Source organism: Puntigrus tetrazona, chromosome 11 (genome assembly GCF_018831695.1).
Source record: "Puntigrus tetrazona isolate hp1 chromosome 11, ASM1883169v1, whole genome shotgun sequence".
NCBI lineage: Eukaryota > Metazoa > Chordata > Actinopteri > Cypriniformes > Cyprinidae > Puntigrus > Puntigrus tetrazona.
Window position 1 is genome coordinate 20,351,464 of NC_056709.1, and position 16,412 is coordinate 20,367,875.

The 16,412-nt window shown below is 36.7% G+C and overlaps 1 protein-coding gene across 21 annotated transcripts in view; it reads left to right on the plus strand.

The window, feature by feature from the left end:
- Positions 1 to 16,412, plus strand: part of nfasca (neurofascin homolog (chicken) a) — a 71,208-nt gene that overhangs the window by 47,261 nt on the left and 7,535 nt on the right. For 10 of the 21 annotated variants that reach the window (XM_043251795.1, XM_043251796.1, XM_043251797.1 and 7 more), the window contains 14 exons: positions 235 to 432; positions 524 to 594; positions 691 to 913; positions 999 to 1,114; positions 1,200 to 1,410; positions 1,516 to 1,635; positions 2,153 to 2,326; positions 2,583 to 2,612; positions 5,628 to 5,894; positions 6,888 to 7,007; positions 11,131 to 11,280; positions 12,998 to 13,126; positions 13,218 to 13,287; positions 15,355 to 15,366. In XM_043251795.1, the coding sequence (XP_043107730.1) occupies positions 235 to 432; positions 524 to 594; positions 691 to 913; positions 999 to 1,114; positions 1,200 to 1,410; positions 1,516 to 1,635; positions 2,153 to 2,326; positions 2,583 to 2,612; positions 5,628 to 5,894; positions 6,888 to 7,007; positions 11,131 to 11,280; positions 12,998 to 13,126; positions 13,218 to 13,287; positions 15,355 to 15,366 (1,891 nt within the window). The other 11 variants (XM_043251811.1, XM_043251812.1, XM_043251813.1 and 8 more) reach the window with 6 other exon arrangements.

Consider the following 16,412-nt stretch of genomic DNA (forward strand, 5'->3'; position numbering starts at 1 on the left):
ACATGATCTCTAGAAAAAAAACATCCAATTGTTACATCTGACATTAACTGGAATCAAATGAATGGAGTAATTGAATTCTTTTTTAAGATTGACTCCCAGCCATTTCATGTTCAATATCATGCACCTTTATGTTTCTTTCTCTGTGTAGGTTTACTGACCAACAATAGGCATTAATGCTTTAAAACTCTTTCTTTTAAAGAGACTTTGTAATTTTCCAATTGTGTGTTACTACAGATTTCCTTGTCCAGTTTGAAGAGGACAGGTGGGAGCCAGGGAAGTGGCAGAACCTGTCTATATTTGATGGCAACCTAAACTCAGTTAACCTGCAACTGTCACCCTTTGTCAACTACCAGTTCAGAGTGATTGCAATCAATGCTGTGGGCCAGAGTCAACCCAGCCTCCCCTCTGCACGCTATCAGACCAGCGGAGCCTGTAAGATATCAGCAATATCCATAAACCCTGAAAGAAATGTTTGAGAATGTGCATAAACAGTTATTTAGTAACATATAATGATTTGTTTCAGCTCCTGATGTTGTGCCGAGTGGTCTTAAAGGCTGGGGAAGCAAGAAGAACAACATGGAGATCATGTGGCAGGTAAAATGAATCATGATTATTAAAGTAACTCAAGAAGATGAAAATAAAATAACAGACGTGACGATTATTAAGTTAATCTATATGTACGTTTCATAGGCACTTAAGAATACAGAAAGAAATGGGCCAAACCTGCGATACATGATCTCGTGGAGAAGGAAGGACACTGAGGAAGAGTGGAATAACATAACTACAACCAGAACAAAGCACATTATTCATAATACAGACACCTATGTCCCGTACGAGATCAAAATAAAGGCCATCAATGACTTTGGACACAGTCCTGAGTCAAACATAGTCATTGGTTATTCTGGGGAAGACAGTGAGTACTAACGTTTCCTATTTAAGGACACTATTATGACCCTTTCTGGGGCTTTTTTGTATTTACAGTGTTTTTTCCCAATCAGAACCATCTGCTGCACCATCAGAACTCAGGGTTTCGAAGATCAACAGCACAAAAGTAAATGTACACTGGGTGCCTGTGGACCCCAGCACTGTGAATGGAGAGTTTAAAGAGTACAAGGTGAGTGTCCAAACACCTGCCTGACTCAAAAACATTTTTCTTATTTGCTACCATTGCTAATTCAGTATTCATATCATATTGTCAGTTGTACTACTGGCGGGAGGCCAGCCTCATTAAGGGCTTGAAAGTGAACAAGACAAAGTTGCATAAAGGCTTCTTCACCATGGCAGAACAGCCCTCTGGCATCCTGACAGAGCTTTCTCCGTATAGCAAATATAAGATGTACATGGTTGTGGCTAACAGAGAATATGAGGGACCACAAAGCAACACTGTGGAGTTCTACACCAAGGAGGGAGGTAGGGTTCACTGTAACGTGCTTTAGTGGTGTAGCATGAGACATTAATTATGTGATGTTTGTATCCAAAATCAAAATATTAATAGCTTTCATAATCCTTTCATAGAACCCGGGGCTCCAAAGTACTTTAGGATTCTGAGGCACACAGACGTCGTTCACTTGAAATGGGACAAGCCCCTAGAGCCAAACGGTGTCCTGATTGGATACACACTTCAATACCACACAGGTGATCTTACCATACACAAGAGAAACCTCCAAAATGAGTGTATAAGCATACAAAAACTTCTCGTTCTCATGTGAAGTTCATATGTTTTTTCTAAAGGTACAATATCTTTGTTATACTGTCAACTTGCAAGTTAGTTTTCAAGTTCCAGGCACATAAACGACTGAGAAAAGAGAGAAACAAGTCTGAAGTTAATCACTCAACTTTAATGATTTATTTGATATAAATATGCAATGCATAAAATTGATAGAAATTAATAATTGTATAAGTTGTAGTTATTGTTCATTGGGTTTATTGTTGACAATATATATTTTCTGTTACGTTTCTAGTTTAAATGCTTGATACTTTGTTATAACATATGCTTGACTTGGAGTTACAAGTTTACCAGAAGTTTACTCGAAAGCAACAAAAATCATGAATGCACCAGAATTTTGCACAGTCCAATCACTGCTGAAATGATCTTCATGAAATGTAAAAATCTAGCACACTTATTCAATCCGTTCTGCTTGTGCTCTTCCAGTGAACGGGACATTAACAGGAGAGAGGAAGGCCCAGAGTTTTCCACCCAACGTGACAGAGTACACCATGAATCTGCCTAACCGCTTCACACGGTTCAAGTTCTACCTTGCAGCTCGAACACAGGTCGGAGCAGGAGAAGTGTACGCCGTGGAGTCGCCACATTTCTCAAACGAAGGTCAGCAAGCGAGTCGTCTCACTCTGTGTTCTGTAAGCTGCTAGTGAATCTGAGAGCAGAATCATTAGATGTTCCTGTCTGTGCTCCACCCTGTCGTTCTCTTTCTTTCTAATAATGCTTTTCTGTCTCCTTCACACTGTTGTTTCTCAATGCTTTGTGGTGTCTATAACTCTCGTAACTGCTTGGTTTCTTCTTTGACTTGCTCTCACCTGTCTCCCCTCTTCTCCTCCTGTCTTTCCTGTGGTGTTGACTGAAGGCACCCCAGATACTGACTCTACAGTTGTAGGTAATGGGGGAATGGACTGCCTGTCGGACTGCCTGCCTGTCTAACTCTTGCCCTGCTGTATCTCTGCTTCAGCCTCTGTCTGTCTTTCTCTCAAATTCTGTCTGCCTGGTTTTTAAATACACAACAGTGCAGCTGAGTACTTAAAGTCGATGCCACACTTGAGATTCCTACACTTAAAAAAAAAAAACTAGTGTCTACAAACAATCTTGACAATTTTGAAAGTTAAGAAGTAAATTTCACAAATATATTGCACAGAATCAGAAAGAAACAGTTTACATTTGGAGGTACACTGATTGAAACCATACATCTTGTATGCTGTACTTAAATACTATTTGTTTACAATTTAACAAACATATGTTACATATGTTTGGTTCCCTTTAGGAATTGCACACTTCAGCTTAAACTTTTATTTATATTTTCCCCAATGAAAAACACTGCTCAGCTGCACTGTCAATAAATGCCTGTCCCTGTCCATCTTTTTGTCGGTCTGCCATCATATATGTCACTGTGTGCTTTCAGGGATGGGCTCTTGCACTTTTGTGAAGTCACTGAATCTGCTCTCAGTATAGATAATTTTAGAGTTTGACATATTTAAGATGCTGGTAAGATGCTATTGTGCCACACAAATTAGATAAAGCAATATGTGGCTCTGATGCAACTTGTGATTTATTAATCGACACCTAATCCCTGATGGCACCTCGCTACTTTAGCCCTGACATCCCTTCCTACCACATGCCTTGCTTGGCATATCCTAGCATGCTCCTGTCATCATTTTAGTTTCAAATCTAGCCAGAAGTCAGATCGAACCACTTTGTTGTTAGAGTTTGGAAAATGGAGACCTCTAGTGGTAATGCTTGATGCAGTTGTTTGCTTAAGGGGAAGGGAAGTTAATGTAAAGAAAAAAAACTAATACTGTATGGACATTTATGAAGAGAATGATGTTAATTGTCAGGTAATCACTTAAAAATTAAAAATGGGTAAACTGTAGACTAGTGCTTTGGATGAAGACTGCGTCCATTGACAATGTGCTGTGTTGATAGCACTGGAAATGCAATCTTCTTTTTCTCTGGTGGAAATAAAGGGCAAATTGTAATGAATGCTAATCAAATGTACTTTTGTTTGAAAGATAGTGGTTATATCATTAGCCCACTGAATATTGAATTGTTTTTGATTCAGAAGTTGCAAATAGTCAGAGAAGAGCAGCCTGTGTTATTTGTGTAAATTACTACACTTTCAAAGTGTATGCAAATGATGCAAAATTATGATTAATACCCCAAATTGTCAAGCTATTAGTATTTTCATAATTTATTAATGCTGTTAACCAAGGCTAAGCTTTTTTTTTTTTCTTCATTAATTCAAATTATGGTGTGCAAAGTTTACAACAAAAAGCAGTCTGTGCTGAGGGGAAATTCCATTTTTCATGCTAATGTATGGATGAGCTGTTTATGGAACCGTACTAATGGAGCGATGATGTTTGGATGTGAATCCATCCATGACAAAAATGGCATAATAGTAAATAAGTGTATTAGTAAAGGAAAAAGCTGTTTTCCAGCGTGTCTCCTCCATAAAAGTTAGTATTAGATAAGGCAAAGCTGCAGATATCAAGTATTGCGCTGCTTAATTATTTAAAAGAGTGAATCAGCTCGCCATTATTCACAAACTGTTGCTTTGGCAATGCACGCCTCCGCTTCTGCTTGTGCCACCTTCATTTCTCTTTTGCCAAAGGCTTTTTGTTTTTACAGACATACAGGTAAGAGTGCACTAAGTCACGGCTGATTAGCTGTGTTGATCTTAAACCACATCCCTATGCAAAAGACTCACATCCATTAGCATGTCTTGGTCTGGCAAAACTTGATGTCACCAAGCGCTCCGGGTCTCTCTGACACTCTCTGTCTGACTTAACCTTTGCCAACATACTTATGGATTGCTCTCACGTTTTTAGTTTTGCCTGTCAAGTTGAGTTTGGAAACTGCTTGTATGGTTTTTGTTATGGAGTCAGTTATTGGTACCGAGTGCAGCTTTATTTCTAAGATACAAGCAAGCAAAGATGTACAGTTATATATTTCATTATCTCTGTCTTGGATAATGATTCTATCCACTGTGTGTTCTAATGGATTTCTACACATTTTCTCTTTTTGTATTGACAGCTCTGCAAAGTTTGTTAAATGCCATTAGGCATGATTTTCTGTTGTTTCAAAATGCTAGTAAGATCTGAGAATATTGCATCATTTTGCAGAGCGTTGCACAGTGGTTTGCAGTGACCCTGTTTTCCCCCTTGGTGGTGCACAACAATCAATTTTTAGAGACCCTCTATACAACCTCTCGAGTATTCCTCAACTGCATGACACGTGATGACATTCAAGCTCACAAATATCACAGATTTCTGAGCATCAATATTTCAAAAGATATTTGAGAAAGTAATACCAAACAATGCACGCATTACAAAATATTGCCATCTTAAAGATGCAAATGCTGTTCAAGGCATGACATAATCTCTGGTCATACTGAATTTAACAATAGTGTTTTAGATCCAGGAAAGTACATTTTATGCATGCACATACTACTATCAGTGAAAGGTTTTGGGATGGTGTGATTTTATATATATATATATCAAATGTTATAAATGTTACTATTTTTTAATTATTTTGATGCATCTATGCAAACAAAATGTTTTTGTCTTTGAACCTTTGACTGGTAGTGGGTATGTGTATACATGCATACATTTACACACTCATACAAATACAATAATACAACTACAATATTATAAAAGAGAAGAAATGTTGTTTTAATATAGTTAAGTCACAGCGTGTAGTTAAAGAATATAATAGTATAAATAGCAGGTGGAATACAGTAGATAACATATCAAATCTCTTTCACTGAATACGTTTTGGAAAAAGAGAACTGTGGGAATTCCATTTAATTAACTTCTTTTTCTGTGTTTTCTCGCTTGTCTTTGTCTCTCTTGTGCTTAACCCTGGAACTTCCACCTAAACTTCTCTGTGTTCTTCCTCTCAGCCGTTAACTTTACGGATGTCTTGATGTTCGAAACTCCTCCTCCTCCCCCTCCCCTCTCCACTGACCCAATCCCAACAATACTTACCCCAGAACCAGCCACACCAGCCCCTACAACTGCTGCTCCGCCCAAACCTACTACTACTACCACTACTACTACTACAACTACCACAACTACTACAACTACCACCACCACTTCTACAACAGCTTCCACCACGGTTCTTCCTGTTCGGCCCTTGTCTCCTAAAACAGTGGATTGGAAAATGCTGGGTATCTGATAATGTCGCAGTGTGCTTTGCTTTGGCCCACAGTATAGTTTAATTCAATCAGATTAGTGTGTCCTCTTGTTTAGATGACATTTATTATATACGATTGACTCGGTTAGCGGACCATTTAAGACAGGGTATGATTGATGTTCTCCCTGTTTCCTCACGGACACACAACACTCAGATTATGGAGAATTAGAATTGACATTTGCTTTACAAATGCATTTTTTGCATTAGAAAATTAAATGCATGCTCTACAAACTATGAGATATTTAGAAAAACAAGTTAGAAGCGAAATCAGTAATATTGCTAACATTTTATAGTTTTAAAGACCCCATGAAAGTTTCAAGTTTTTGTTTTTAAATTGAAACTAATATCTGCTGTGAAGAACGAAACTTTGATGCACTACTTACAGATGGTATAAAGACCCCAATATACTCTTTCTAAAATGCAACAATATACTGTTTTCATTGACAACCCATGCAACAAAAAATATTTAGAGGTTTACATATATGCTGGGTGTTATAATCTCAATAATATAACAGTATTTATAAAAGTATTTACCATTCATGCAAACTTTTCCAGAAAGTTCACTTTGGTGTTTTGAATTACCAAAACCTCACACCAATTCCTTTTTCACTTTGGCTTAAGATATATTGAGCTATATTTAAGTGATGCTTTTCATGCGACAGGAAGTTTTGTTAATGTCACTATTAAGGGAATATTTTGATTCTAGAGAGCGTTTATTCAACAAAAATTTAGATGTGGAAGCACAGGATGATATATTTTGGATCCATTTTTCGGTCGTATCGTAGATCGTATATTATTTAGTCACCTACACTAGCATATAGATGACCTCAAAGCTAAGCAATCTACATTATCTAAAAGATACAAAAGTCAAATTTAGGTTTCATGGGGTCTTTAAGTTTGAGCACATGTACCAGTGTTTGTATGAGAACATGTTTAAGTGTACTCCTCTCCCACCTGTTCTGCATAGCCCCGAATGTAAAGATCTGGAATCTGACCGTGGATGCTAACAATGACTATGCTAACGTCAGCTGGAAGCACAACTTCTCCGTTGACAGCAGCGAGTTTGTGCTAGAGTTCACACTGGACAGTAAGAGCCAGATGCACCTATTGAGAGCTTATAAAGGGAACGCTAGATTTTACTGGGCCTGCTGGAGACCCAAATCTTCCTCTTGTAATGTTTAATTGGGCCTCATTTATATGGCAAATTTACAGAACATCACCATAAACATTACAGGGAGCTCAGGTTTATTTGAAAGGGAGGTATTGTAAATGTTGTTTGAATTGTCCAGCATTTATGATATCTCCCTGTTGTGATTCTCTGTAATGTTTTTTGTCCACAGTATTTGTTTAGCTTTGCGTTTTAACACTAAACTGAGGCATTGCTCCAGCATGTTACTCAATAATATCATATCTAACTGCAATATTGCGTTGTGCTTTGTGTCATCAGCAGTCATGCATGTCCCCTTTAGAAAGCTCTAGTTCTCACTGGTGGCTAAGAACAGGGAGAGATTTGACTAAATCTATGAGGGGGAGAGACGCCATGAGACTAAAAAAAAGAGATGACCGAGACCTGCTCTAATTGGGCCTCAGAGTCCTTTGGTCCATAAAGTGACTTTGAGGCACCAAGCAGTTCTTATTATATAAAGATCTGCTATCACTTCATTTTTTGACAGTTTCATATAGTTAATATATAATGCATATACAAAATATATTTTAAAAATTAATGATATCATGGAAATATTTTTTAAGATAATTAGATGCTTTTTTATGATTATAACAAAAATTATTATATTATTAAGCTCATATATAATATAGTATAATTAGTGCTGACTAATGCACTATAATATATGTGGGTACTGTGTATATTTATTGTGTATATATAAATACAAACACATGCATAAATATATTTAAGAAAAAATTTATGTTTTCAATATATATACTGTGTGTGTATTTATATAAAATAACTATACACAGTACATTTTATTTTAATACAAAAACTTTTATTTTAAATGCAATTATTCACGATTAATCATTTGACAGCACTAAATATAATATTATATATATTTATATTTTTACTTGAAACCAAGACAAACCAAGACTAATTTTATTTATTTTTCCAGTGTGCTTAAAAATCATTTTAATTATTCAGATGAATGTAAATCAAAAACCATTCTTCATCCTCCGTCAGTGTTGTGCCTGTGCATGATTTAGACGGTCACAGCATGGAAAAGATACACTTAACTAATGTTTGACCAGTGTTTCTCTACCAAAGTCTCTCTCTCTCACTCGCTTTCTTGCTCTCTCTCGCTTGCTCCTTCGCCCTTGAGCTATCTGTCCAGCTCATCAGATGTGATTGCTAACTCCACCCTTACCTCGGCTATTGGCTTCCCAGCTGCGCTCGTTGTCTGGCTGCCCACAGCTGCTTGGCTTATTGTTTATATAGGCCACTATTGTCCCATTCCATGATTAGATTATGCCAGCAAGCCTGCCACATCTGATTGATGCCTCTTGGGCTTTTTTTCCCCCTTGGGTAGAAATGTTTCAGAGAAAGATAATGATGAGGTAAATGTTTCCTACCAAAGAACTCAACTCTCCGAAGGGGAGAGTAAAAGTAACATATTTAACCTTGAAACAAGTTGTACAGTACTGATGCAATATCCCACCAAGCTGGTTAAAATGTACTGTAGCTGCAGGGATCTGGAATTCATCCAAGAGGTGCATCAATACGGACTCATTTGTTTTTCACTAAGGAGTGCTGCATTATTATAGGATCAGATTACATCAGGACCAATATGCACACGTTCTCCAAAAGAACTTCCAATGTAAACTTACTATTTCATTATATAACACTCCCTCTTCCTTTTGCCTCTTCCCCATCCTGTCACCATGTCCTGTCAAGATTCTGGCAGCTGCATGCATTGTGTGAGGCATGGTGTGTGACAAGTGTCTTGCTACATGTAGAAGCTCCTTATGATATATTTTGTTGATCTCAGAGCAGGACATTGTGACATTTAAACAGTTATCAGCCCAGTTTACACATGCAATACAGAAATAAGCTAATTTAGCTTTAGTAAGGTATTAAAGCAGCCGTTCGCCCCCAAAATAAAATGGGCGAACTGTCCATCATTTAGTTACCTCATGTTGTTCTGTTGTTCTATATAAGTCTTTTTCTTATGTTGAGCCAAAAAAGAATATTTTAAAGATTGCAGATTAAAGATTGCCTATGTATTTTTTAGAACAACAGGAGGGTGAGTAAATGATGACAACTATCCCCATATAGTGACCTATTCCCTAAAATACTTACATAAATGTTCTTGAAGGAAAGTATCAGAGCTTGCAGGGCCACAAACAACAGTTTTAAAAAGTATGCAAGATATAATGGTTCAATATCAACTATCGCCTGATACTAAAATGACACTGGGTATTTAATTGTTTTTACTTAAAAGGTGACTCCACTCCAAAATGAAAATTGTGTCATTAATCACGTACCCTCATATCTTTCCAAACCTGTAAATGCTTTGTTCATCTTCATAACACAATTTAATATATTTTGGATGAAAACCGGGAGGCGTGTGGCTGTCATGTCGACTGCCAAGTAATGTGCAGAAAGTATGAAAGACATCTTCAGAATACTCTATCTGTCATCAGTGGTTCAATCTGAATGTTTTAAGATGATAGAACAGGCTACGCTATTTGTGTTCAGTGCATACTCTCCAAAATCGCACTACAGTTACGAAGGGAGACAAATTGTTAAATGAAGTCATTATTTTTATTCTCTTTGTGCACAAAAAGTATTCTCGTCACTTTATTACATTCAGATTGAACCACTGATAGCAAATGGAGTATTTTGACTATGTCTTTCATGCTTTTTTGGACCATGACAGCATTCATTACTTGGCAGTCAATGGAACAGTCACAGGCCTCTCAGTTTTCATCTAAAATATCTTAAATTGTGTTCCAAAGATGATCAAAGCTTTTACTGGTTTTACTGGACATAGGGTAAGTGATTATTGACAAAATTGTAATTTTTGAGTAGAGTAACCCTTTAATTCTCTATTTCTACGTTACCTATCTAACAATCACTAATTTTTAAAAGCACTAATAATTTAATACCTTTTGATGTCATATTTGTCAGAATATCAAAATAATATATATAGATTTCCTGAAATTACAAAGTTGTAATGCCTGTAATGTTTTAGCTTATTTTTTATTTAGGCGAAATAGTATATTATTACAAAAACGGTCACTTATTGGTTATTAGCCATAACAAAAATAATAAGTGTTGTTGTTATCGCTCAGAATTCTTTATCCCTTTTTTAGAATACTTAAATGCTCTATCAGAGCTGCTTTACTGCTGTAAAGAAGAGTATAGAGAGTTAAATATCCTATTAAAAAACATCAATTTCAGAAGTGTAATATTTAGAACAAACCCTAGCCAGAATGTCTGTGCAATATATGTGCCTTGTAAGCACTGAAATTAAAGTTTTTGAAAGCATTACGGAATGGGAATTGTCTAAAAGTACTTCCCAGCTTATAGCTTCAGTTTGTAGATCTTGTAGCACTTTAAGGCGCTGTAATTGATTTTTGATATGCACATTATATAATCCAATGGCTGCTTGCTTCAAAGCCTGTTGTATATGATCACATTTTGATATGCAGAGATCTGCATCAAAATCATGCCAATCCATGAGTTACACAGTGCATGATGATTTCATTTAGGTTTCTTATGAACATCATGGAACCTCACTGAGTCATCATGCCCACCTTTTGACAATTCCATTGGGATTTGTCTCTCCACTTCTCAGCTTCCTCAGAGATGAGATGCAGTCTATGGGTAATTGAGACAAGGTGCACCTCCCTCCACTCTAGACCGGAGTTCATTATAGCAAATCCAGTGTGAGATATTAAGCGGCAACTTCACATCAAAGCTTTTAAGTGGCGTCACTGAAGCAAATGATGCCCCTAATACACCAATGCCAGGCTTTGATGTGTGCTGAGTGAAGATATTCCAGTATTTTTGCTCCCAGCCTGCTTTTTATATACAATCTCACTTAAGAAATATCACACCGAACAGAGAAGAATATTGAATATAGAGTGGATATGGATGCAGCACGTTTCCTCAGTTAACAAACATGACCTGCTATCTTGGTTTTGGTCAGTTTAGTTCGGGCTCAGTTTGATGGGCACCTCTCTTGTGTCTCCTCCTGAAGGTAATGGGTCGATGAAAAGCATACAAGTAAACCACCAGCCTCCCATTAAGCTGGCTGGGCTGGTGGCCGGGGCCAAGTATCGGTTGCGGGTGTATTCCCATGAGCACAACTCCATCAGCAGCGACTATGTCACGTTCGAGACAGGCAGAGGTGAGGGGTGGCCAAGACACAAGGGAGAAAGAAAGCGCAAACTGTTTTTTGTCATATTTACTGATGGGTAACTGTCACTGGTACTGTAGCTGTAACACCAAGGGCATGGGTTCATTTTCCAGTGAACAAAAAGTCTCTGAAGATCATTTGTTATAAGATTCAGATGCATTAGCAAACGTCTTTTTCCAGCAGGATGCATGTGTGCCTCAGGTGGTGCGAGCTGGATGAAATCTCACAGCATTTTGTGATTTGAAGAGCACACTCAATAAGATATTGATCCCTATGATGATAAGAATCCATGAGCTGTGTAAATGCCAACCTAGGTGGGATGTTTGCTCTGTTTTTTCATAATATAATCCAAACCACCTGATTTATTGTTTGTTCCTGTCACTGATAGAGCCCTTTGTGATTTTTCACATAAAAATGGCGATATTATTTGGCCTTATATCATATCATATCATATCATATCATATCAGAGTAGACTTGATGTGTTTTTGAAATGAAATGTTCAACAAGCACGTGTAATGATGTGTCAAAGATGCGTTATTCAAAGGTTTGGGTTCAGTAAAAAAAAAAATTAAAGATGTTGGTAAAGCTTTAGAATTGGGAACACATATTCACTATTATTTAAGAGGTTTCAATTAATAAACTCATAATTTGCTGCTTGTTAATAGTTACTAAGGTAGATGTTAAGTTGGTGATTAAGGAATCCAAAATATGGCCACACAGAATAAAACATTGTATGTGCTTATGAATACTAATAAACAGCCAGTATGCTATTAATATGCATGCTAATAAACAGCTATAGTTAATAATGAGAATTGGCCCTTGAAATAAACTGTTACCAATAAATGAATATTTTTATTTTCCGAGGATGCAATAAATTGTACAATTTTGCCAGTTAGACATATGTAAAACTTAAATTAAGTTACATTTCGAATTTTCCAATGACTTCTGATCAATTAATATTTATCAACGAATCACACAAATTTCCACAAAAATAGTAAGCAAAATATGAATTGTTCACAAAAGTTAACTGATGGAAGATTGTAGGTAACGGCTTCTGAAGGTTTACTGTTGCCATCGCTGGAATAAATTCATAAATAAAACATAAACATATTTAAATCTTTTTTTAAACTACTGAACTCAAAACCTTTGTACTGTAGTGTATATCCAAATACATTTTGATAGTGAACTGGGAAAAAGGAATCTAGTCCATTCTCTAGAATCACTTTTATAATATTAGGATAAACTGAAATGTTTCGGAAGATTAAAAAGAGTCTTTTTGGGGGTGGGAGTATTTGATGATGCGGTTAAACCAAGCTTTACTCAGGTTCCGTTTTCATCAGATAACTCTTCATGGAGAGAGCGCCCTGTGCTCTGATGTTATTATCAGGATGGGTAATTCAAATCCAGATCCGCAGTTCTCCCCACTAATGTGTTTTTGATAAAGGATGGCTGTCAAATGACTCCTACCATGTTGCTGAAAGTCAGTGAGATTTATTAGTGTCTCCATTTGGTGTTAGTGTGTTCAGCTGATCTCCAGACTCTATAAATCATAAAGGAAGAGAACAAGCTTCTTAAAGTGTAAAATGATCTGTGGAAGTTGATTTCTGCCATTCTTGCTTATGATATATAATTATATAACTTAAACATTTTATTCTGTGCCTCTCTTTTTCTCCTCCCCTCTTCTGTGTGTGTGTCTGTTTCTTAACAGCCTACAAGGAGCAGGAAGACATTGCTACTCAGGGCTGGTTCATTGGGCTGATGTGTGCCGTTGCTCTATTGGTTCTCATCCTGCTCATTGTTTGTTTCATCAAGAGGAGTCGTGGGGGGAAATATCCAGGTAAAATATAAAATTGCACAAATACACAGCCACTTTAAACCAGGGATATTTATTTATGACATGTATTATATTTTATAACTATTTTTATCAGTGAGAGAAAAGAAAGACCTGCCCTTAGATGCTGTTGACCATAAAGACCAAGACGGTTCATTTGACTATCAGTAAGTGCACTTTTGATTACTTCTACTATAAAAGTAAGCTGTTTTTTTTCCAATGACCACTATTTTGGTTCATATGACGAGAAAGACCTTTCAATCGTACTTACATCTTACTTTAGATCAGTTTTTGCACTCTCTTCTATTTATAATATTGAACCTGTTGATGAATAACTTTGTTTTACCTGTTACAGGTCCTGAACTTAGCTCTCACCCTGCAGAGGGGAATATGTCTTTCTCATTTTAATCAAAAATAACATCTAACTATGTAAACCAAACAATTTTTAATTAACAACTTGCATAACACCCCCAGAAACATTTGTTGATGAGGTGTTCGCATTACTTAAACACAGAATAAGCCTGCTGAAGTTAATAACTCTCAGTTCAGCTGAAAAACAATGCACTGATTTCTCAGGAAACTGTGGTTGCCATGGAGTCAAAAATTCTCCAGTGGGCTTCTTATCGCCATCCTCACCAACATCAGCATCTGTAAATGAGTCCTCCCTGAACAGTTCTACCTCTGCTCTCTAAACCAGACAGATCTCATAACTTCAAACCCTGAAGTCCTATAGCAGCAGGAAGAAATCAGTGTGCAACACTGAAGAGAAGTTCACACTGCCCCAACAAACACCAACTTCCAGCGCTTGACAATCTTACTTTAGTATTATCGTAGTGTTTATTAATATTAAGAATAATAACTTAAAGTATGTCAATTCTAATTTCCATTTTAATTTATCAATTCTTTTATATGCTTTTATTTAAGATTTATAAATATTATTACTTAAGCTTATTTCAGTTAGTTACCATTGCAACATTTCTGTTTTAAAGATTCATCTGTGGTGTTTTGCCTTTTATTACGATAAAATGGTGGATAGCGAAAAGGAAATGAAGTGGGAGAGAAAGAGGAAAAGGTCCAGGAGCCAGGTCCAAGTTTTTATGCCAACATTGTTTTTTTTTTCAGCTGTTCGGCAATTAAAGAAAACTCTTTTGAATAATTTCAGATGAATTAACTAGCACTGGCCCTTAATGGCTTTTGTTCAGAAAAATGCGTTACCCTGTTGCCGTTTGTTAGGGCGGTGTGAACATTAACAAACAAACATTTTTCTACCTGTCATCATTAATTTATTTTTAAGGTTTTGTTGTATAAGCCCACATCATTCAAGATGGTGTGGATATTACAACCTGGGTATGAAGAGTAAAGGGAAGTGTGAGCAAAGGCAGACATTATACATCAGAACCAATATTTCTACCGTGATAAGCAAATACATGTCATGTTACTCATGTAATGTTGAGAATACTCTATAGCAACACTTCAAACTTAAAGGATCCTCCATGACATACATTTTTATTTTGGAGTGGAGTACCCTTTTAACTTTTTTCAGTTGGATCACAATATAGTTTAATGATATTACAGTTAGCTAGTAAATTCTAACATTTGTTACTTTTCAGAAAGGTAGCTTGATTAGCACAGCAAGCTAAACACAAGCTGCTCTTATATACTCCTATATAGCGCCCTATATTAGCAAGGAGTGACAAAATTGAGTGAATTCATGGTGGATTTTTGTGAAATAGTGATCTAACCAGTGTATTTGAGCTCAAAGAGTGCATTGTAGGTATAAACGACTGAAGTTGCTCACTTACAATTACAAAAGTGCACTGTATAGGCTACAGGGAGAGGTTTCAGATACAGTAATAGATTCTCCAACGCTAAGCTACATTTGACATTTCAGTAGAAATGTAACATGAAATTGTAGTTTAATTTGATGTAATCCTCTTAACCACTAATTGAAAAACATGCTCTAACCATTTGGACTACAGCATTTTTAATAAAACCACTCATGTGTCACATTATTAACAGTTGCGTAATATGAAATGGTTTGCCTTTTGTCCGAGACCACAGATCTTCAGTAACTGATTAGCTTAGTAATGCTAAAATGTACGTTATGCTAAGCCCTCCCTTTCCACTTTCTAACGTCTCTTTCCATCTAAACATGTAAATGTTTTGGTCAACTCCATCTTCACAAACCCCTTTCTTCCCCCCTCCTCTTTCAAATTGGCGGCTGGGTTGTTAAGGAACGAGAACAGGTATTTGGTTTCAGCACATCATCTCAGCCTGAGCATGTCATTGGTTAGCCTACATGTGGATGACAAAACAGGGACTAAAGCTGCTGTCTAATATAATCAGTGTTTGGGCTCTTCAAAGGTGTTAAACTCCTTGGTCCCTTTATTTTGAATGCAATCCAGACGTTTTAGGAAAGTAAACACACCGTGTCCTAATCAAACATGATGCAATAAAGCAGCTGAAATGTATAGTGACAGGATGTTTTCAGGGTTTTATGTAAAACATGACCATATGTCCTCTTTTTCCCTAACTATATCCTGGCTGGGATCACTAAGTTGCCTAAAATCTCCAGGCTTTGTTTTCCTATTCATGTGCTCTCTACAGTTCTCATTCATTGAATGTACATGTATTTGCATTGGACTGATAGTTCTATGTAGATCCCACCTTCTCGCATGCCACCGTTGTTTGGTTATGTACGATGCTTGCACGCTATTGGTCACTACTTTTCAATCATTACCTTCAAATATGCTAACAATAAGAAAACACAGACAAAACCTAGACATTTTATGCAATTTATTAGGGATGTAACGATTAACCGTGAGTTGAATATTGATTCAAATATGTGATTAAAATCGGCTGAGATGTTAAACAAATCTCGATTCCGTTAAGGGTAGGAAGTTTATATAAATGTATGTCTGAGGTGAGCTAGCTGTCTTTAGAAAAGTTTAGATGGTGTTTTGACTTTTCATCTTGTCTGTGTATATGCTAATGCATATTAAAGTTCATAAGTGCAGCGCTATTTTGTTTACTGCGGAAACCAAGGAAACGCTTTAAGCGCCACCTGCTGGCAGAGAGTGAGTCTGCGTCTTGTTCAGCTCCTCTATTGTTTGTGTTTCATGCAGACATTTTAATAGTTTAGTAGTTTCACAAAACTGAAGTCAAATCATTCTGTTTTGCCTCAAATTGCATCTTTGTTTTGATCATGATTAAAATGAAGTGGTTGCCTGCCTTTAATTTCAAATTGAAAGAGCACAGATAAAGGCTTATTTTGTTTATATGAAAAGATTTA